This window comes from Xiphophorus couchianus, chromosome 17 (assembly GCF_001444195.1).
Source record: "Xiphophorus couchianus chromosome 17, X_couchianus-1.0, whole genome shotgun sequence".
Taxonomy (NCBI): domain Eukaryota; kingdom Metazoa; phylum Chordata; class Actinopteri; order Cyprinodontiformes; family Poeciliidae; genus Xiphophorus; species Xiphophorus couchianus.
In genome coordinates, this window is record NC_040244.1 from 4,632,491 (window position 1) to 4,656,282 (window position 23,792).

The 23,792-nt window shown below is 38.8% G+C and overlaps 1 protein-coding gene across 1 annotated transcript in view; it reads left to right on the top strand.

Moving 5' to 3' along the window:
- The first annotated feature begins 1,469 nt into the window (after positions 1–1,469).
- exoc4 (exocyst complex component 4) overlaps positions 1,470–23,792 on the top strand; it is a 119,700-nt gene continuing 97,377 nt past the window's right edge. Inside the window, exons 1-8 of the mRNA XM_028043850.1 lie at positions 1,470–1,603; positions 2,999–3,188; positions 4,056–4,250; positions 6,684–6,877; positions 8,983–9,092; positions 11,000–11,100; positions 11,839–11,993; positions 16,903–17,083. Coding sequence (XP_027899651.1) covers positions 1,524–1,603; positions 2,999–3,188; positions 4,056–4,250; positions 6,684–6,877; positions 8,983–9,092; positions 11,000–11,100; positions 11,839–11,993; positions 16,903–17,083 — 1,206 coding nt within the window. The 5' untranslated portion in view covers positions 1,470–1,523. The remainder of the gene's footprint in view (positions 1,604–2,998; positions 3,189–4,055; positions 4,251–6,683; positions 6,878–8,982; positions 9,093–10,999; positions 11,101–11,838; positions 11,994–16,902; positions 17,084–23,792) is intronic.

Here is a 23,792-nt window from a genome sequence, read left to right on the forward strand (position 1 = left end):
TTGGAGAAAGTAGCCCGGTGGAATACTTAGAATGGTGGGAGGTGATTTGTCAGTATAAGGTGAGGTGATAAGAGCTTTGAAACCTAACTTGGACTTGGTAATGGGAAGTGTTTTTTTTTTTTCAATTTTATCATTAAAGACAAACAATAGGTCCTGCATGACACAGCAATTGTTTTTTGGGGAGGTGGTTGAGAAACAAAGATCACCCGCAATGTTATCTCATCATTCCACTGGCACATCAATCAGGGCTCAGGCTGCGGGAGATCGACCTCCTTTGCTCCAGAATCAATGCTCTCTTCCATTCTCATTGGTACAGAAGATATGGTGAGAGATACAGGGCACAGGAGGCCTGAAAAACCCAGCTCTGTATGTTCTAAATGGGGTTGGCTATTAACTCACTGACCTTCACTGCCTGTCTCCTTTCTCCTTTGCACTTCCTTGTCAGTCTCAGGAGGATCAGAGCGAAAATCTAACAATAAAGGATTTATCCTCTGTGGTTAGATACTAGAATATATCTATGATAGCACCAAGGAATAGTTAATTGCATCAAATTTTGTACAATTTATCATGTTTTTTTCCTGTTTAATTTGAAAAAAATAAGCAAGAAAGAACTATTTCTTTACATGTTTATCTCATTCATGCTTGCAGGTAGGTGTAAGAAGTCTAATATTTGTGATACTTACCACTGCTGGAGGCCATAGGTGTCTCCAGACCTGGACACTCAGAGCTGATGTTTTAAATAGCATCAATCCTTTGGACAAATATAAAATAAAAAAAATTTTAAAATTTAAAAAAGTAAAAGCTAAAATAAAAACAATCTCTATTGATTTAACAATAAGGTCTGTCCACCACTGTCAAACATTTAGGGTTTTGTTTTCAACTGAAAAACAATGTATTCTGTTCTAACAGTATGTGATATTCTCAACTGCAATGTACAGAGTTGAGAAAATAGTAGAAGTTCAGTTAAGGGATCAGACACACATTTAAAAGGACGTTTATGTAAAATATTTTTGGGTGAATCAGAAATAAAATAAAACAAAATAATTTTTTTTGCATCCAGTCATCCAATCAGTGCCTAAGAAAATCTAATTACTGTATGTGTATCCTATCTATGGCTGAAAATGGAGAGAAAAAATTATTCCAAATTATGGGAAAACAATTCAATTGTTAATGAACTTAAGAAAAACAGCAGCATCAACAACTACAACACATAACATGTCTACATTTTTGTCATCACTTTCACTCCTCCTCCTGCCCCCAAGTCAAACTCTAATAAAAAAAAAAAGAAAACCGTAGAACAAGTAGGCATGGATGCTTCTTTAAAAAATTACGTTGCTGGGTATGAGAAGGTAACTACATGTGAGCTGGTTACATCATCAGTTCCACAGGATCCTTTTACTGATTCTACTTCAGCAGCCGTAGGAGTTACAACGGCTAGTTTCCACTTTAAAAATACAACTCCCAGAACACCTTGCGCAACCACACGCTCCCTTCTTCCTGTTTGAGTGCCGCAGCTGGAAAAAATGGCAGCTGAAACAGGCAAATATAGGACTGCTGTAAACAAAAACAAAGACCCCTCTGGTCTTCTTATCTCTGTTATAAGGTAAGGTTAATTAACATTTTATCTCGGAGGCTAACAGTGCAGTAAGGACGTGAGAAAAAGCTTTTCGCTGTTTATATTTGCAGTCAGATACGAGATGACAGCTAGCTTTTGGAAGCTACATGGGAGGTAGCTGCATCCTTTCTGTGTTATAAACTATCAGATAGAAATAAACGCTCGTTTACTGTGGCTTTTTATTCATCATTTCATTTACAGAAGTACTTAAAATTCATCAACAATTATAGTTGTTTTTATTTTGAAGAGGAAAGGAAAATAATAGCCGCGACGAGGTATTATTTGTAGATGGCTAACCTATTATTGTCATCACAACCCAAGGAAAACACAGGAGAAAACTAAAACAAATAATACAAACAAAACAAATCGCGTTGAAACCCCTGATTGACCACATTTTCCCACACATTTTATTGAACTTATACATGATAAAACAAACGCAATACGTCACAAGTGTTGTACACGGTTTTGAAATGTTTTCACCTACTAAGTGTGGCGTGCATTTGTTTTAAACCCTTCCCGAATCAATACAACTTTTTTAACCACAAATTTCTGCACTACACAGAGGTTCAAGTCTTATGGGATATGTGTACCAAGTTTGTACATGTAGAAACTAAAATGTCTGTAATCTGATTTGTAAAATTATTCAGCTTGAGCAACTATTGCTGTATTTTGTCTGCAGCTCTCAACATTTGATTATGTTGCCCAAATAGAACGTGAAGTAATACACGAACAACAACAACAAAAAACAGCCCTACAGCATGATTCTGCCACCACTGTGTTTCACCATTATTGTGGTTTGTTAAGACCAGGGTGATGTGCTGTGTTATTTTCCTGCCAGTTGTAGTGTTTTTCATTTTGGCCAAAAAGTTCAGTTTTGGTCTGATCTGACCACCTTGGTGTTTCTTTTACTTGGAATTTGGCATTCTTTAGCAATTCGAACACATCAAATAACATTTGATATGTTCGATGGTCTCACAAAAGTGTTTATGTTAAGTGTTTCAACTCATTTATTTTCCCATGCAGGTTCATTTCCAATGTTACTAATTCAGTAACATTGGAAGATATTTGGTTGAATTGAATTTTATTTGTAGCTACCAGAATAAAGGGGGACATTTCACAATCATGCACTACTTTGTGCTGTCAATGACATGGAATGTCCGAAAAATAAACTGATGTTTGTGGCTGTAATATGAGAGAGTATGAAAATGTTTAGTGGTTTCAATAGTTTTGCAAGGTACCGTATTTATTCTGTCCTCAGTCGTGACATGGAAGATGTTTCCTATGCACAAACATTCAAATCTGTTCACTTATGAATCCTGTTTTATTGTATTATCAGTCAAGGTGCAACTTATGTCATATTGCCTTGCTTTGCATCTTATTCAGGACTCTGTCCAGCAGCGATGATGTGCAGGACAGAGAGACAGAGAAGGGTCGTCTGGAAGAGGCCTTTGAAACCTGCGATAGAGATTTGGATAAACTGATTGTTCAGCATTACGCTGAACTCACTACTGCAATCCGGACCTACCAGAGCATCACAGAGCGCATCACCAGCTCCCGCAATAAGATAAAACAGGTATGAAGAAGAGAAACCCTGTTTCACACCTGCAGTAATGCCTGTCCTGGGTGATCTGGTCACATCCAGACACACTTAACCACAGGTGTTAATGCAGATTTTGTAAAGTTTTGCCTGCATTAGTTCAGCTGTCGGCATTATGTGTTTTCTCTTCAGTGTGATGTTTCCTTTGACTGTTCTTGGAGCTGATTTGCCATTGTAAAATATCCCATCTTAATCTTTTGCTAAAACAGTAGTTCTGATATGTTTGTGTTCAGATGAGATCTGAGCATTGAGGTGTGAAGTTGTTGGGCTGTCTGCTTTTATGTGATTCAGCCCAAACGCCTGCTACCACCAGCTGTGAACAGCTCCAGATGTCCAAAAACAGGCCCCAGTCAATCAGATGAGATAAAACAAATTCTTTACTAACTTCCTGTTAATTCAGGCATTTCATGAATTCCAAGGCAACAACTAAAGAGTCTGTGATCAAAATTCAGAACAGTTTATTTTTATTTCATTCTGTTGCCTTTGAGCCATTCTTATGTTGAAGTGCTGTTTCCAAGCAGAACTTGGTTTTAATTGAGCTAAGATGCAGAAACTATGTTCTTATAAGATGAATCTGTCTTTCTTCTGTAGTTATTTTAATCTTACAGCTGAAGTTAGTCTAAAATTCTAATGACATTTTTTTGTTATTCAAAACAATGACTTTTCCAGTTTCAGCCTAAGATCTTTTTACCTAAATTAAAAACAAATGCGGCTGTGGATGCTGTAATCCTTTTCGAGTCACTTAATGTTTGCATGAAAGCACTAAATCCCCTGAAAATAGCTTTAAACTTGAGATACAGTGGAACATTCTTACCTAACTCTTTTTCTTCTTCTGTTGTGCAGGTGAAGGAGAACCTGCTGTCTTGCAAAATGCTTCTCCACTGTAAGAGGGATGAGCTGAGGAAGCTGTGGATAGAAGGCATTGAACACAAGCATGTTCTCCAGCTGCTGGATGAAATTGAAAGCATCAAACAGGTTCCTCAGCGTCTCGAGACCTATATGGCGAGCAAGCATTACCTTCACGCCACTGACATGTTGGTGAGTAAAGTGTGGAGAAAGTGGAACTTTTTATCATTTTAAATGTGCTTTAGTAATACGTATTGACACATGAGGCAGTACTGATGGGGTTGCCTTTCAGAATCCTCCAATGTGCCCATAAACACAAGTGTTTACAAACTGCTGCTACCAAAGATTGATTCCCTTGCTCCTTTCACTGCTTTAAAGAAACCGTTTCTAGCCTTGAATGGTCCAGTGGGTGCAACCAGCATCATCTAAGTGCTGTGAGGCCACTGCAGACGCGGGCGTACATGTGCGCTGTAGCACATTTGATGTGTTTTGCAGTATTCTCAGCAGGGTGGGTGAAGGTTGGCATTGACAACTAAACGACCGGGCACTGTGGTGTGTATGTCGCTTTCCTCTTTCCCGTCCAATGTCACTCCCACACATCTTTCTCCTCCGGAACCTGCTAATAATTAGTTTGCTAGAATGGGGGTTATCTGAGGAGGAGGGAGAAAAAGAGAAACGGTGGCGCAACCACAAGACTGTGAAAAATCCTCTTTTGTGTGGGTGGAAGGAAATGGAACGCCATTCAACCTGTGCTCAGTCAATACAGTGCGTTTTAGGAGGTTGTAAAAAGTTCAAAGTCAGTTGGATGCATTACCTTTGTTATGCGAACTTTAAATGTGCTTTACTTTATAAGCAGGCAGCCATTTTACTGCCATCGAGAAAGTGCTCTTAAGCCCTTTAAACAAAATTTTGTTCGTTTTTATATTTGAATATCTTCTTAGTGGCAGTGCTCCTGCTTTTCCCCCTCTGTTGGCATTTTTATTTGGTATATTTGGTCCAAATTCAATTTAAATCAGTTCAATTCAGTCAAGCCCATTTATGGATTAAAAGTCATGAACACAATCCAGTCTAAGCTAAATTATAGCACCATACAATATGATTGAAAGTTTGGTTAGCACTGTTGCCTTGCAGCAAGAAAGTCCTGGGTTCGATTCCCGACCCGGGGTCTTTCTGCATGAAGTTTGTTCTCCCTGTGCATGGTGGGTTCTCTCCAGGTACTCTGGCTTCCTCCCACAGTCCAAAAACATGACTGTTAGGTAAATTGGTCTCTCTAAATTCTCCCTAGGTGTGAGTGTGTGCATGGTTGTTTGTCCTGTCTGTTTCTGTGTTGCCCTGCGACAGACTGGCGGCCTGTCCAGGGTGTACCCCGCCTCTCGCCCGCAACGTTAGCTGGAGAAAGGCACCAGCACCCCTCCCGACCCCACTAGGGACAAGGGTGTTAGAAAATGGATGGATGGATTCAAAATTGATCAACTGTCCTTTTTTGCGCAAATTTTTACACTTCTTTGGCACCAGTAATCTTACATAATTTCTTTTTCCCCCAAACTGGTTAGTTTTAACAAATTGTTGCAGAAATTCACTCCTAATTCTTCAAGTTATTGCTAATTTTACATGCACTTACTCTTCTTTTTGTATTGTAGCAGACATTTAATGGCCAGGTACAAACATCCCAGCCTTCTCATTGGCTTCGTCTCACTAACATTGTATGGATGCGTTTTTTTTTTAACCAGTCTTATCTCTTCAATTAAAATTTAAACTGAGCACTCTTTGTACTCTGCAATGGCAGCATTACATCCCAGGGGTTTGGTTTATAAAAACCGACCTTCTCTTTTCGTGCCCTTGTTCCTGTTGTATCGCTAAATCCAGGTGTGCTCAGGTGAAATCCCGCTTGGAGTGGAGAAGCCAGTGATAAACCTTCTCTTCTCTTTGCAAATTCACAAGAGGGTTCAGATTTCTCATTATGCTGACAGGCCTGTTCCCTAATGATGTTAACCAGTCGTCCCTCATTTTCTCCTACACACACACACACACGCACCCCTGCATGCGTTCTGCGATTTACTGGCACACAATCACACACATATAATTAGACTGAGACACATCTGAGAAGTGTGTACTGTACATGCACACAGATCACATGTATAGTCTTTCTTGCGTAGGGAGTTATTATATTTTGCTAAGGGAGGCTGATCATGAAGCACATTAACTCATCCACTTGCTGGTCTGAGTCTCATTTGCATCAGCACAAACTTGACCTATGCCCCCTGCCCACCATATTCTCCCCCCCTTCCCTACATCTCTCTGTGTTAACAGTTCCCTCCTGACCTGTCCTGACCTTGCAGATATACTTTTTGTTGCTGTATCATCTTTTTTTTTTTGATGCACACAGCTCTTCATTAACACATAGTAACAAAAAGATTCATTGCCATGAAAATTTTAAAATGTCATAATTGCATTATTGTGGCGTGAAAGAGAAATTGATTTTGAAGTTTTTAATAAGTGGAAAAGTGGACTCAGAACAAAGTCTAATGTGAGGTTATGATACTTCATAGCGCAGTAATTATTCTGTTCTTTGCAAAGAGTTTATGACGGACAGCAAAGAACAACACCCTCTTGACTTGTTTGCAGGTGACAGCCGTGGAGTCCCTGGAAGGCCCCTTGTTTCAGGTTGAAGGGCTCGGAGATCTTCGGCTGGAGCTCAAAAACAAGAAGCTTAACATCCACTTAGTGCTCATCGACGAGCTGCACCGTCACCTCTACATCAAGTCCACCAGTCGCCTCGGACACAAGAACAAGGACAAAAATGCCTCTCGACTTCCAGGGTAAAAGGGGATTTCAGTCACTCTTAACACATCATTTCTTAATTTGAAATGATTTGCAGTTTAACACTATGGAGGATTTTCATTATATCTTATTACCTCTCTATAATAGAATATATTGGCATTGAAACACTGAACTTATTCGACTGTGAAGCTTTACAGAGTAAAATAAAATAGATTAGAATTAATTTGGGGGGGAAAAAGTTTTGCCATTCAGTGTGTATTCATTGTAAGCAATTTCCTTGTCATGGCAACTGACTAAAGGTTTCCAATTATTTTCTGAATGAACCAAAAACATTACTGTCAAACAGTTAAGCCTTTTATACATGTCGGTGCTGTGCTGCAAAGCAACAAAGGAATCAGATGACAAGCATAAGGTTTGTTTGTTGCTGGGAGCAAACACCAGTTATTTTTTACTTAAACATAATTATAAAATGTGTAATTTCTGGCAGAGTTGGTGTTGATCTTTGTTTATTTAAGAAACATACCATGCATATGTTATTTCACATGTCCTCTTCTGTGTTTTCCTTCATACTGACAGCAAGAGAAGTCATCTTCCTTGTGTCTCTGGCAGTGATTGTCTAAATGACAGAATAGGTTTGACTGCCACTATGAGGTTAACTGTGACCTGATGGCCATTTTCTAACTTTCGTTATGCCGCTGTCTAACCTATTAGCAATAATGCTCACCTGCAGGCTTTGAACACACATTTGTTGCTTTCGTTTTCCACGGAAAGCATTCATTTAAAGTGCTGTTTGCACTTTTACATGTGTGTATCTGTGGGGATGCTATAATTACAGTGGCTGTGGGTTGGTGAAGCACAATGATTTATTAATAAGGGTCAGCTAGTGACAGGTTCTGGCCCTTCTGTATTGGGTTGTCTCTAACAACACACCAGCCTCCATGCAGCCCACTCACTTAACAGGCACACGGTGTTTATGCCGCCTAAGTTAACGGACCTGGATTTGCTTCCCACCTCGGGGTTGATAAATGGCTCATTGGAAAGCAGCACCATCTTTACCAAACAGAGATGCAAGGTGTTTTCTTCTAACTGGAGATTGTTTTTATTTGCACAAGTTCAGGTTCCATTGAGTTTTTTTTTCCCCACAAAAAAGCTATTTGACAACAAAAGTCATCTAAAGACTATGTAAAGGACAACAGATCCAGTCAGTATTCAAATGAAATTAAAGTCAATCCTAAATCACATGATACAATTGGTAATATAATACCAGTTAGTACAAAGTTATCAGTCCAAAGAGGTCAGTGTTATGTTATCTAGCTGTTCACATTGCAGCAATTCCTCATTCATAGAAGGCATGTTGTGACTGAAAAGGAAGCCTTCCTGTTTAGCAGAAAGTAAATGCCAGCAGAAGCAAGCGTGATATGAACGGTTATCTGCTATGTCTGGTAGGGGTCAAGAGAACGGAAAAGCGACATGGTAAAGGAAAGAAAACGCACCAGCACTTGACCTGCCCGTTTAGTTTTTACAGGAAAGAAAAACAAAGAATTCCAAAAGTTATTGGCAGTGTTAATGGAGTGAATGACTCCATTGGACAGAGATATTACTAAACGCAGACTGAGTCAAGCGTACATTTTATGAAAAACAAAGGGATTAGACTTACTGTTCATGGCAGTAACAGCTTTGTCAGTATATCTGTTCCTTAAAGACACAGCTTAACACCGGATAAAAACCAGTCTGAAGGAAAGAAAAGTAAATTAGTTAAAAGTGGAGGACAGCAATTGTGTCAGTGACTTCATCTGGGACAGAGACACAGTTAAACCCAGAAGAGATAGGTCAGGAGTACCTTCAATGAGAAGGAAAAACAAAGATTACAAAAAATATCCATGGATTCAGTATGTCTGTTAGCACCCTTGTTCATGAAGGAGACATAGATTAACATAGACACAGGAGCACTTTTGAATGGAAAGGTCAACTAAAGAGAGCAAACAAAATAGAGAAGTTACTGGCAGAAATTGTAGTAAAAATACAAAAATAGCCTTAGTCTACAGCGTCTTTTATGTAGTTGCATTCCCAGATTAAAATATGTAATGAAGAGTAAAATATTTCATAAATGATGATTCACGTTACTGCTTTTGTCTCCTCTCAGGTCCTTGACTAAAGATACATCTCCGATGCCTGTTTTGGAAGTGAGCGGCTTGTCAACTCCACGCAAGCTTCTGGACTCTTCACAGTTCAGCACACCTGGATCCAGCAGTGGTACCTATATACCTATATGCATTTTTTCTAATCTTTGCAAGGACTGCTCTTAAGTTGCTTTTATATTAACAGCATTCATATTTTTACAATTTATAGCATTTTATATTTTATTTTTTATTTTTATTTTATCTACAACTACTACTCAGTGGTAGTTGTTATTGTGTCTTGTCTCTATGCTGTAACTACGAAGTAATTTCCCTGCTGGGATGAATAAAGTACTTCTATTCTATTCTATACCTATATATATATATATATATATATATATATTTTTTTTTTTTTTTAGAGTCGACTGATATAATGAATGAGAAGGATAAAATTGTCAACTTAGTATTTTAGGTGAATCTACAAATCAAATATTTCTATGTTTAGTCCATTCACATCAGGGGAAAACTATGAAGACATACAGGAATTCCAAACCCAGGCTAGAGCTTGGAGATGCATTTTCAATATTTCTTTTGTTCCACTTAACAAAAGGATCCTAACATCTCCCTAGGTTAGCTCCATTTGCAAGTCATTAGTAAGGTTGTGAAAAATGAATAGGACAAAACCCTTCTTGGATGTCAGGAAACAGGCGCACAAAGTTTGCACACAGGCAAACACCCACATTCCCCTTGCAGCACATGTCATAACATCTTCAGCTATGATCATAATATACATCTCTTTTCTAACAATATAATCATCACCCGTCTGCATTCCCCCCCACACGTGTACCATTAGTCACCCAGTGTCTCTGCGTTCACAGCGGGGGAGCACCATCTATTAAACTCAAACTGGTAGAAGCTGAGAATACAGAACTCTAACTGTGTTCAGAAATGTATGAGTTCTTTCTCAGTGGTAGGGGCGTAGAGTCAGCACTACATTTCTTCCAGGCAGAGCAAGGAGGAACACAAACAAGAAGATAATGAAAAAAGTTAATCCAGCAATAACTTGGCATTCCCTGGGTGTTTCTGAGTTTTTTATATTAAGGCATTTTTTTTCTTTTTTCCCACCACCCACTCTTGGCATTCGAAGTTAACGACTCATCGGTTTTAGCTCAGTGGATACTGAGCAAGTTTCTGTGCAGGATTAAGCATTCCCATGCATTTATATCGTTTTGTATGTATGTATATATATATATATATATATAAGTTGTGCGGTTTTCTCTTTCTGTGTTTTTCTTGAAGCCTCTTTCTTTTCCATCTTTTACTCCACCTCCTATGCTGTCCTGTCATTTGTATGCACTCCCTTGTCATGCCCTAAAATGAGTAAACACACAAATGTATAAATTGCTTCTAATGCTTGATAAATATCTGTTCACGTCTCTCACACTGTGGACTAAAAAGTAAAAGCTCCCCTCATATTACACCAGCTGAACTCTTGACAATTAGCTGCCACCAGGTGGTAAGTGCCTATATACCGCCATGTTAACAACCACGGTCACGACATAGCAACTGGCTTCCATCAGAGGCCTGGCTTTCCATTTTGTCTAATAGCATTAGAGCACCTCATTTGTAGATAGTAATTGTCATAATTATTACACAAGCTGCAGTTGGAATGGGTGAAAAGAGGAAATACACCCAAAGTCCATTAACTTGCTATAAACATTAACTCTCCTAACATGCATTGATGGGGAATTGGGAGGCCCCATCTAATGGAAATTAGAGCATCACTCGATACTGCCATTCTCAATTTAGCTGCTAATGTGGCTAACTCAGCTGCTGAGCGTGTGGGGGTGGTGTTTGGGGGACAGGTTCAGGTGTGTGTGTGTGTGCTTAAAAGATGGAACTGGAGGATTTAAATACTGAAAATTATGTATTTGTGTTTGGTCTGTTACAAAATGAACAAAACGAGAAGAATATACTGGTGAAAATGCATCAAAAGGATCTTGTTGATTTATTTGTGTCATTGTACCCAATTTTTTATTTTAGTGCGTGAGCTGCAGCAGGACATTCGTGATCTGAGTCAAGCAGACCTTTCTGAAGTGGATCCAGAGGAAAACAGCGCTGAGTTTATGGGAATACTCATCAAGGTATATGGACTTTTTAAAAATATATAAAATCAGGATTGGACTTCTATTAAGATTCAGTTGATATTAAGATTTGTCCTAAGTCTGCAGTAAAAATTGCAAAGAAAATTTACAAAGATATTTATAGCTCTTCATTTGATAATAGTGCAACCTCAAATTTGAATCTAATTTAGTGGGAATCTAGTTGGCACTTAGAGTGCTTTACTTTGATACTACTGAATGAAGTGGAAGCAAATGCCATTAGAACTCACCTATATTGAAAGTCAACTTGTGTGTGTACATTGTTTTTCTCTAGATTCTGTGACAGCAGTGGCCTTTATTTACAACGTGTAGAAGAAAATTTCAAGGATAAAGCTAGTCACATTTGCAGTTTGCTACTACCGTTACTGGGAACCCATCTTATTTTACTACGTACAAAGCATAATTTATCAAGTAACATCGGACGGACGGACGGATGGATGGACGGACGGACATTAGCTTGAACACGGATTCCCCACAGTGAAACGTGGGATTGCAAATATTGATATATGGAAGCTCTAAAACATTTTGTATTTTTGAGTAGGTAGCTTGCAAAGTGGTTTAGGTTCATATGCATAAAAGGAACAGAATACAAGTTTACATCATGATTTTTAATATTTTTTATGAAATATTTTGAAAACCATGTATAATTTCAATATACTTTGGTGGTGCTTATTTGTGAGACAATTTTCCTTTAACGGAAGTCTTGGTCATTTTCTCCAGGCCCTTGCAAAACTGAAGAAACTTCCCGATACAACTAAAGCCATAATGGAGCGACTGGAGCCCGAGCTGAAACAGATCGTCAAGAGATCCACCACTCAGATAGCAGATCATGCTTACCAGAGAGGAGAAAACCTGGCACAGGAGAGCCAGCCAAGGTATGGTAAAAGTCAAAGGACTCGATGCTTAAAAATAAGAAGGCTCAATTGACAAATGAAAGGTTAAAAAAAGAAGATACAAGCAGGTTTGTTAAAACAGTATCAATATTTTCTTCTTTAGAATACAAAGTTGGATTTGAAAAATCCATTATTAACAGCGTTGGTATTATCCCTGAAAAAATATCTTAATAAAGCTGCCACTTATATTCCCAGCAGTATTGTATCTGTATAAGACTTTTATTAAGCTGCCTGTTTGCTTATTCTTCTGAAACCATAGTATTCCCATTAGGATCCCTTACCCAGTGTTATTAAATAAAAGACGGCGACACTGTCCATTGATTGGAGGAGTCGAGGGTTGTCTTTCTCCCTGCAGGTTCTTAGTTAAACATTAGAGTTGATTATCGCATCAATATCAATATTCTGACTGCCATGGGTCTTTTAGATATATTTACAGCAGACTGCAAAGGCAGACGCAAACATTTTTTGCATTCAGTCCCACAACTCTCATAGTCAGACAGTCAACCAGGTGTGAAACAGAGCGAAACCAAATGCTGGAGACACAGCCGGCCTCAGACCATGAAAACAAACACTGTGCTGCTTTAAACAAAGACATGTCATGGTTAAACACACCCATACACACAAACCAGCAGTTGTACACCTGCCTTATAGGACTGCCACATTTTAAAAGCGGTCACGTTAGCCGCTGCAGCCATACATACATGGTATGCAGTCCTAAGAAGCACAGGTCTCAGTCCACTGATCCCGAACCATTTAAGAGGAGCGTCTTGTTTTCTGTCAGGGATGTTCTCTCCAGCCCCGTTTGCTTTGTTTCTCCTGTTGGCGGTCGAATCTCATCTGACCTCGCTGTAACAGACCGCCGTGTAGCTCGTTTTAGGTCCGACGCCCTGCAGATTGTTTCTGAATTTGCTTTCATGTGTACATCTGTGAGCACTTAGCACTTTGGAGTTTGTGTGTGTTTGTATTCGGATGCATATACTGCTAGTTCTCTCTATGTTCGTTTCAATTTAAAGTCAATGCTTGTTGCTATGGAAACTCCACCTGATGTAGCACTTGTCGGGAACAATGGTCTTGAATATTGCACACTATATTTTATAGCACTGCAGATCAGCAGGCAACACTTAAACTCTTCATAGCTTAAACAGTGTGTCAGTGTGTAACTTCCTTTTGGTTCTTCTCCTTAAGTGTCTCAGGAAGCCAACACCTGTCTTTATATCACAAATATTATAGGTAGTGTCTTTCACAAAGACACTAATTTCCCAGCATGCAACACTAGAATACAATGCCTTACAAAAGTACTCATAGTTTAATATTACTGCCTCAAATTTCTGTATTTTAAAATATAAAACAATGCAATGTAGCTCATAATAGTCAGGAAAATTGGTTTCATGAGAAGTTATTTTTGAATTTCTGTGCAATGCATTTCGCCGATGTTTCACTGCAATTACAGTTTTTGGAGTATGTGGTTTTGCACGTCTACCGACTAAAACATTAGTTTTGAACCACCTCTCCAATCTCAACGGGGCAGCGATTAGTGAACAAGAAACAGGTAGTTGATTCTCAACAGGCTGCAGCTTTGGAGGAAGACTAGTGAAACAGAGGAGATTAGGCTGGGAAATGACACCAACTGAGTTCACAGGAGCCGGGGAAACGAAATGGTGCACAAAAGATCAACTCAAAAACAAAGGCTGAACACAAAACAAAAGAATGACTAGGAATGGAACTCCAAAAGTGACAAAAAAGAAATAAAACCCATAATTTTTAGATTTATGTGGGAAAAAAGGTATCCTAATCATGCCGCTTTGTATTATCAAGCTGCTTTGTTTTGGTTTGAAGCCTGAAAGTTTCTTCTTGTAATGTGACAAAACATATCAAAAAGGTTTGAAGGGTGTGAGTATTTTTGTATTTTGAAGTCTTCATTGTAAGAGCGTTTGCTTTATTTTTACTTTGGGAAATATTTCAGACGAAACCCTTTACAGGGTGAGTGGTATATGATGAAGAAAAGAAGATGGAGACTGTTGTGATTTAAACTTTGTGTGAAAGTGAAACCTGCCATGTGTGTAAAAACTTGTGAGTGTGTGTCCTTGATAAACGTCTCAACAAGACCCATTTTGTCTGACTGGAATGTACCTGAATATTCCCTTTCCATTATATGAGAATCCAATGGATGATCACAAAATTAAAGTCAAAGTCATTTTAAAGCCAGTTTTAAATCTGGACAAGCACATTGCATAGGAGATGGTTTAGTCGTCATTTTCCTTCTTTTCCACCTGTTCAGCAGAGAAGTCTGGAAATCTTCTTGCTGCGAAAAATATCCGTGTTTGCCTGACGGCATCATGACCCAGCACACTTAATATTTCACAAGCATTCACTCAGCACGTCGGAACCCTATTTACAGTAATTTAATGATCTTTGACTGATGCTCAGTCTAATGATAATCTAATTTTTATGCCGCTGTTGTTCTTCCAAAATGAGTCACGTACTTTCCTGCTGCTGGCCAGTTAGTTAGAGACTCTGTGCTGTTTCTCTCGGCTGTTCATGAGCGACTGGTGTCAGCTTCGATCCTGAGAGGAAATGAGACGAGAGGTCTCAAGGAACAGACGATATGGATTAGGATGGCCTCCACTGGGAGATAATGAGGAAGACTTGGTTGTCTATACTTCACTGTCTGTCTATAGATGAGTGAGTGAGTGAGCCGAATGTGGAAAGCATGGTAAAAAATCAAAAAAAATGTCTCAAGGTCAAAATCATAAGTTATGCATTTATGTCTTTCCTTCTCATGTGCGTAGTCAGGAAATATTTCACTTTTTTAAAGTTAATCTATGCTTTCTTGCAAATACTTCCTATTAATTGTGTCTTGGAAAAATACTCATACTCCTTGATGCTTTGAACGTTTTGCAATATTTTAAATGTTTATCGTCACCAGCTTTTATTAATTTCCTCTTAAGTAGAAATAAAACCATGTATATTACTTCTTCCACTTCAATAATATGCATTACGTATTGTAGACTTGATGACTAGTAAACGTGACGACCATTAGCTGTGCATTTCACAAGTCTAGACCTGTTGTAACTGAAAAATGTAGTGTCGAGAAGAAAATCATTCTTCTCGACACTACATGTTGAAAGCCTAAAAATGCAGCTGTCACATGTGAAAGAAGGTTTTTTTTCCTGTCAGGTTGAATCAAAACTTTTTTGGCCAATGTGCCAAATGGTATGTGTTGTGGAAAACTAATACTGAACATCACCAGAAATACAAAATCCCCAGGAGAAAACATGGTGGTTTCAGCATCTGACTGTGTTGATGATTCTCTTCAGCATGGAAGCAGCTAGAGTTGAAGGAAATAAGCATGGAGCTATTTACTGGGTAGTCCTGGAAGGAAACCTGTGAGAGGCAGCAAAACATTGAGAGTGGGGTGAAGGTTCAACTTTTAGCAGAACAACAACCCTAAACATTCATACTGGTGTGGCTTAATATAAGGTCAGACCTAAATCAAAGTAAGAATCTTTGGAAAAACTTTACATATATATTACATACTTTTGCAAGGCACTGTGTAAAGGCATGTATGGCATAGAAATAAGTTCCTCAGTCTCCACTATGTTTTGTAAGGCTTTGGGCATAAATTTACCATCTCAGGGATCAGTTTACACTGTTATCTCCTAACCCCCAGGATCTTCTTTTTTCTCCTCAGCTGTACTTCTGAATAATGATGCCGGTCTTTGTTTTTGCATTATTGATGTATTTTAGTATCCTCCTCCTCAGGAAAAGGTGGCCTGAAGGAAGGCAACAAAGTTCTATAATGCGGGGAACTACTTCAGAAGGCGGCATCCAAGGTTTAATTTATGAGAAAATGTCCATGAGACAGTCCAGCAGATAGCAACACGGTGTAAGACGTAAGCAGGGACAAAGCACGCCCTGAGCTATAGTCAAGTGGCAAGGAAAGTGTAAAGAAATAACTTTGCTAAGTATGGTTTACAAGACCCGCACCTCCCAATGGATTACTTTGCTGAAAGGTGCAAGGGAACAAGAGCTAAAATCACATGAGACATTCTAGCAGCTACTTTGTAACTAACCAAAAAGGAGCAATAAAGGGCTGTTGAGGGAGATCTAGCGTTATATAATTGCATTAAATTCTCATTGAAGACACACCCGATTTATTCAGTCTTTATTGTTGGAATTAATACGCTGACAGAAATTTAGTACCAAACATTTGATATCCATTCTGCCAGGTAGAGAAGAAATTAATTAAAATGATAAAAAATTGCAACAAAAAATGTGGCATAGACTGTGTCATTATTTCATTATCAACTGTAATACCCCCCTTTAAAATAAAGTAGTTACTCGTCATCATCCGTCTCATCTAACATAACCTCTGTTCCCTCTTTACTTCAAAAGCTCCGTCCTGGTGCCAAAAGGAGGTACAGCAGAGTCTGTATGAAAGCATTAGGGCAGATGAAGCAACTGTGAGCTTTCAGCGCTAAGTAGGGCACTCAGATGTAGTAGAAGGTCAGTTTGGTTTTGGATGCGCTCTCTCTACTTCAAGCAGAGCCATTTAGAGCTAACGAGAGTGGCTTTTCCTTTGGATCCTTCTAGGGGCATCCAGGTGCTGCGTTATTAACACGGGGGAAAAATGCTGAAGTCTCTGCTCAAGAGAGTTGGCCATTAAAACTGAACTGTGAAACACTTCATCTCAGTTTACATAACCTGTATTTTAATTTCTAAATTCATAAGAGAAAAACAGTTTGTGGAGCAGGTCTATGTATTGTTGTTTACTATAAAGTCATTTTGTGTTTGAGTATTTCTTCAAGTGCTCTCCATCCCTCCGTTGCCTGCCTCTCTGCTCATTGCCCCACTCATCCTTTTGTACTTCTCTCTCTGGCTCCCTCTGCAGGCTGCTGTTGGAACTGCTGGAGCTTTTGTTTGACAAGTTCAAGGCGGTTGCCCAGGCTCACAGTGTGGTGCTGGCCCACATGCAGCAGATTGCTGCACACACTCCGGGTGTGACCCATGAGGAGAGGATCAAGCTCTACGAGCAGGCTGATGTATCTGCCAAGATCCAGGCAGTGCTGCAGGTTAGTTTTCTGCAACAGTCAAAAGAAAAACATGTAACAAATATAGTTATTTGTGCCGGTTCAAATTAAAGTGTTCAAAGGTTGAATATAGTTTAAAGTCATTGGTACTTGCATTAACATTAAATATGGAACTGATAATTCATCACAGTAGTTGCCTATGGTATTGAAGTTATACCTGTTACCTCCAGTTGCCAAGGTAACTGGAGGTCACCTGGTCTAAAAGCAACATAAAATGAAATTGAATTAAAATCTACTAAATGCTACAACATAAATTAAGTATAAAATTTTAGTCATTGTCTGTCATGAACCTGAAAATTAGGTAAAGGTACTAAAATTAAAATTAGGTACTATAAAGTGATAGTAACACCAATGCATTACATATTTATGTAGTGTTGGTATAATTTAATAAAGGCTAAAAGACCAGTTACAAAGTGGCCCCTAAATGTAGAGAAATTTTGGGCCTATATATTCGTGCAAAGATATATTTTGTCACATTGCCACAGCATGATGCTGCCACCACCATGCTTCACCATTTCAATGGTGCATTCAGGTTGATGTTCAGTTTTAGCTTTTTTACTCAGCGTTTTGCATGTGGGCCAAAAATTGTCATTCCTTTTTTCTCAGTCGTGCCTGCAAAGCTACTGGCAACCGGTAAATGTAAATTCTTATGGGTCTTCATTCTTTCTCCACTTTGATGTCTTTTGTCTTAACGATGTGGGAAATGCTGCAGCACTCTTGGCATGGATTTTTAAAAAAAGTTTTTATGAGCAATATTCAGCATGGCTTGCCAAAAATAAGTTTCTTTTTAATAGTTTTTCCTACTTGATTTGTAGAATGATAAACCCCAGTAAGTTTAAATTGCCTTCATAACCTTTCACAGTTTTGTATAAAGCTGCTCACCTGATATTATTGCTAATGTCTTGGCTTTACGTTGGCGCACCACACACCTGAATGATCCCACCCAACAGCTTTCCAACATAGTTGATACATAATTTTTTAAATATGAGCCCACACCTGCTAATGATTAGTTTATCGCCGGGAATTAGATTGGCAACACCTGGCTTCTGCTTAGCCCCGATTTTCTATGGTGGCTGTGGAGGTATAATTACTTTTTCACCCACTGCTTCTGCTTTTTGGCTTAGTTCTTGGACTAATAGTCATATCATGTTTGTTTTTTTTTTTTTACCTTTGCAAGAAATAGGTAAGAATTGGTTAATTAAAAAAATGAGTTATTTTGTAAAACCTTGAAACCTACAGAGGAGCTACTTATTCTTTCATGTGGTTAGGAAAATAAAGAAGGCTTGATTGCTTGGATTAATTTTAGGCTCTTTAATTGGCATGTATTTATGCTTGGTTGTTGATCCCCCTGCTCCTGTTTGATTGGTTGAGGGAGATGAACAGCTGTTGAAATGACCCTGCAGTGACTCTCAGTGGAAAATCAGCGACAGTTGTTGCTCTCAGACTGATTGGTGTGTGTATGTGTGTGTTTGTTCCTTTTGTGTGTTAATATCTCAAAATATGGTGCTTCATGTGGAGCTTCTTCACGGACAGTCTTTAAATTGTCATTTGCAGCAATTATCTGGCAGTTTTCAACAAAAGTATTAGAAAAAGTATAGTTAAATACTATTTTATGTATTCATTCACATATACATCATATCGGCACAAAGTGTAGAAAATGCCTCAGTTTATTTACGTTCGGTGAGTAAGATTCAGGCGAAAATGAGCTTTTCTATTGTGGAGGACTTGGACGTGTTGGCTGCTGCCATGGTAATTGATAGCCCAGTGTTTCTTTCTATCGATCACGTAAAAGCAAAAATAAATAAAACGATGGAATGCTTTCTGCCGAGTGAAATTGAAAGCCCTTTCATGTCTAACTCCCACAATGAGACTGTGCCTCCAATAGGTTGAGCTTTTTCCAGCTGGCATGCATAAAGACACAAAACGAAGAGTGTTTCGGGGTATTTGTGTGTATTTTGAGGGTTTTAGTGGTACGTAGGCATGCGGTGTAATTGCTCTGCTGTATGAGTACAGTTTTATATGGCAGGAAACCATTCCTCAGTATTTGACCACAGCCAGCACACAATTGCCAGTGGCTCCAATCTCTCTTGGGTCTCTCATGTGAGATAATGAAATCGCTTGATTAGAATACTCATTATGTGAAATGAGGTTTTCTTACTCAGTCACTTGTGTTATTATTTTTTGACTGATAATATCAATAAGAAGGACCCACATCTATCCATTTGTTTTTTCTTTTTTCTCACTCTGCATTTCTCTTGCTCTTTGCTTCCTCAGCATAATTCCTGCTGCATCTGTATCACAATTTCTATTTCTCAATACCTTCTGCATTTCCCTCTTGGTCCTTGTAATTTCCTCCTTAATCTTATTATCTGCCTTTTTTTTTCTTCTCCGAACTCCCATAATTCCCCTCGCCCCTTCATTTAGCTCTTTGTTTTAAAGTGCCACATGTCAGCAATGAGAGAAATTAAATTCCTACAGCTCCCACACCAGCTCTGTCAGGTTTTATTGGATAGTGATCCAGCTGATATCTCAGACCTTAAGACCAGCACAAGCCTGAGTTTCGTCATGTTGGTCCTGTCTGGAGGGGTGTTTCTGTTGTGTTGGATATTTTTAAGTTATGTTTTAAGTTTTCTTCCATCCAGGCTTCCACTTTTCTCTTTATGTATTTGTGTCCATTTACTATTACTTATCTCTACCATTCATCTGTTTATCTGCTTGTCCTTCTGCCCATTCATTTGTCCTTTCACCCACCCATTTATATATTAAATGTAGAGAAATATGGAATTTTGACAACTTTAAATGTTTGTTAAACCCCTATAGATTTTTTCCCTTTTTTGCTTTAAATGCAAAGATTTGAACAAAAGTGCATAACACAATAAGACGTCAGAAGAGATGAAAAAACTGTTACCACAATTCAATTTAGCCATAGAATGACATATTCAAAGGTGTCAAGTATAAATAGTGCTGGGCTATTTTTTAATTCTCACAGAAAACACTCTCTACATCCATTTACTTACTGACTACCCCTACCAAGCCCCCATTTACAAAAAAAAATATTATATCCCCACATGACTCTTGCTTCTCATTGCATTTCTTGTATTTGACATCCACAGAAACCTTTGATAGGTGTTATTTTCTCCCCCCCCCCCTTCACATGGAGAGGTGCAGAAACCAGGTTGACCTTTACACATGACATACTAGCAGACGATTGCAGGAGCTGACAGAAACATAGGGTGCACACAGCTACAAGGCCTTGGCAGAGAAGCGACTTTCATCAATGTGTGCTCGGTAGGTTTAGAGAGTGGAGTTGGTAAACAAGCTTTTGAAAGTCAGGATTCATGTAGCAGTTCTAATCCTTCTCAGAAAGGCCCAAGATACTTCTGCGGGTTGTGTCGTTTAAGTGTGGAAGTATTGATTCAAAGCATAAAAAACTGCAGGGTAATCAGTGGTATTGATGTAGGAAGGTGTACTTTAAAGCCAGTGCGCAATTTTTCAAATCACTCTCTGATGAATTTGTGAGTATGTTTATTGATTATCTGCGGGATCAGTGAATTTACATCTCTAAGCATGCAGCACCACACTGCTGCAAAAGCCTGCACGCATACCCTTCTTTTTGTTGCCTTTTCCTTCTTTTCAGGTGTACTGTTTACTTGCTGAGCTGGTCTGTCGGCCTCACACTTCTAATAAGACGATACTTAAGTGAAATTATTTGCAAAGAAACATCTGCATTTCTTCACAGTTATGTTAGAAGTTACAAGCTATCAGACAATTGGCTATCGGCTTATTAAAGATCACAGTTCACAAACCTCAACATGGATTCACAATTAAGATGGCCCAATCTTTATCTAGAGTAAGGTGTCTGTGGCTGCTCCTGTCCATCACCCTTTCACCTTGTCTACAGTTTGGTCTGATGCCTGGAAGTTTGTTAATTAGGTTGCCATTTGCGGACGCTGCAAGGATTTGTGGCTATTTGCCTGCATGCCACGTCCATTGTCTGCTCCTGGGATGTGACCAGAGTGCAAATTTCACTTTTAATGAGGTGCTTCTTATGCACGCAGAGGGACTTTAGAAACTACATCCGAAAATACGGACGGATCTCGATGATCGATATTCTGAAAGAGGAGATTCTTGTAATATCAAGTTCAGATTAGACCTTGAAATGTTTATTAACATTTACTGACATGAGTGCTAAGATGGATGCCTTTTTGATGATTTCTGTGAATATTGTTTTATTGCATTGCCTTTCTACATTTCCAGTAGATGCTCAGTTGTATTTTCTCTTGTATTTCTGGTAATGCTCCTCTGTTTACGTGTCATGTGGAAGAGAAGAGAGCCTGTGGTTTAATCTAAATCTGCTTCATAAATTAATCCCTTTGCCGACACAGATTACTCAACACAAAAGGCTGTGTCATGTTTGTGTCAACATATGGAAGAGGCTTTGAATTTTTTTCTTACTTTTTGCCTCCTCAACAGACAGAATATAAAGCAAATTGAAGTGGCAGAGAGAATCAAGAAGACAATAAGCCTCTATTAATTGGATATGAAGTACAGACATTGCTACCATGTTCTTGACCGACATTTTAATCAAAATGTCATGTTCATTATGTCCTCCAGAGCATTATCATGTTTATATGTTGCTGGAGTGCGGTGAAGTATACCATGATGCTGTTCTAAGGCTTCTTTCTTCTCAGCAACTCCCCGATCCACCACCACCATCTCTCATCTACTAAATAAAAGTAACTGCAGGCTTTGTCAGATGCTTGTAGAAGAATCAAGAGTCATTTAAAAAAACAGTACCTTGTTGCCATGGTTATACATCATAAAACTACCTGAAAATAAAAATAAGTAAGAGCATGAACTCTTTCAGCTGCAAAGCATCCATCCACTTGTGGAACAATTGTCCAAGCAAGCAATACATCTTAAAGAAATCATGAACTAAAGTCTACAAAAAGAACAAATCACAACCAACATTACAGAGCTGCCATGCTGCCACAAATCTGGATTTTTAGAATTGCTCTCATCAAAAACAGGCAAGTCTAAGCACTTCTAGAAGTCAAAGTTGCTTTAACCATTTCAAAACATTACATTTTTATAATTTGATGTAATGCGTCAATACCGCCGACAATGAAATATTGCTAAAGTTGAGTCTATGAAGCTGCCTCACTGTCAACAGTAACACCAGTGTTCCAGCAGTTTTCAGTTTTTGTTGCCTTTATGGTTATTAGTTGTCATCCTAACCAATTCTCTATTTCTTGAATTGCACACCAAAAGCTTCTTCAGTGGCCCCTGCCTCCACATGATTATTATTATTTTTTTATCCCTGGTTAGTAGCCAGTTCAAAATGTAAGGAATAGTCAATCAATTTTTAGAAACTTAACAAATACTGAGAAGAGTGTTCAAATATCCATCCAGAAAGTTGGTGATTAAAACAAACTTTGTTCGGGATGTATGTGGACATCTGTACCTCTACCTATAATTTTGACAGTATTGCAGAGAATTTGTTGAGAAAAACTCTGCCACTAATAAACTTAGTACATAACACTTAGTGCAACAAAAATCAATTTGTCTCCTTTGTTTTAAACAATAATCACGCATGGCCACAGAACTTGTTGGGGTTGTACCAAGGACAGAAGTTTTCAGCTTCTACATCTTTCTCTCCGTTCCTTCCAGTCAACAAGGTAGCCTTCAAAAGATCGACTGCCTGCAGCCGGCTTGAGGTGGGAACCCCTGCTGCTTTAGCAGGAGTCTGGTGCTGAGAGAGAATTGCTGCTGGAGCTCCATCACAACTCGTGAAGGTTATTGAAGTTTCTGGAGCACAATCAATACAGGATGTATACAGAGCCCCTCTTTGACGGCCAAGGACACTTGCAGCTTTAAACTTCAAGCTAGCAGCCGGGGATATCAGTCAATATGTTTAGTGACAAGACGCTTGCCAAGGGATTTAGCGAGAAAACAGACGATTTCTGTTAAGCCTTGAGAAAGGAACAAAGTAGACATTGTTCTCGGCTGCTTTTAAGACTTCTTGAACACAGAGATGGATGGAAGCAGGAAATATGTGAAAACAAAATTATATATCCGCCTTCAATTTCAGCCAACCAACTGCTAGGTTTACCCTATGTCAAGTGCTCACCTGCAAAGCTTTGAGCAATGTTCTCCTAATTGCTCTAATTCTTTGGCTGTTGGGGCCTAATAAAAGGTGAGTACGCGCTTGCTTCATGAATGAAAGCATCAGGGCATTTTAGCGATGAACGAATAGATGACTAATGATTTACAGCGGCAGACTTCCATTAAGCTTCTCTCCATTTTAATTTAACTTTGCACTCAGGCAGCGGACTGATTTGAGCTTGGGACGCGACCCAAGCAATTCGTTTGCACAACGAGTTTGATTGAATAGTTTTGGTGGAAATGATTGTAAAGGAAGCCCTGCAGAGATGTGTTATATTTATTTGTGGCCCGTCTCACACAAACACACACACGCCTACACGCACGCACTCAAACATGCACTTTTGAGTCCTTGCTCTTAGCCGTCTAATTTGCCGGGATAAATTTGCACATGTTCTACATGATTACATGCTTGTTTTTTATTTTTTATTTGTTGCTTCGTGACTTTTAATTTTTAGTGAATTTAGCTGGTTTGTTTCTTCCTCTGCTGTTTTATTAATCAACTCTCTCTGACCTTTTAATGAAAGTC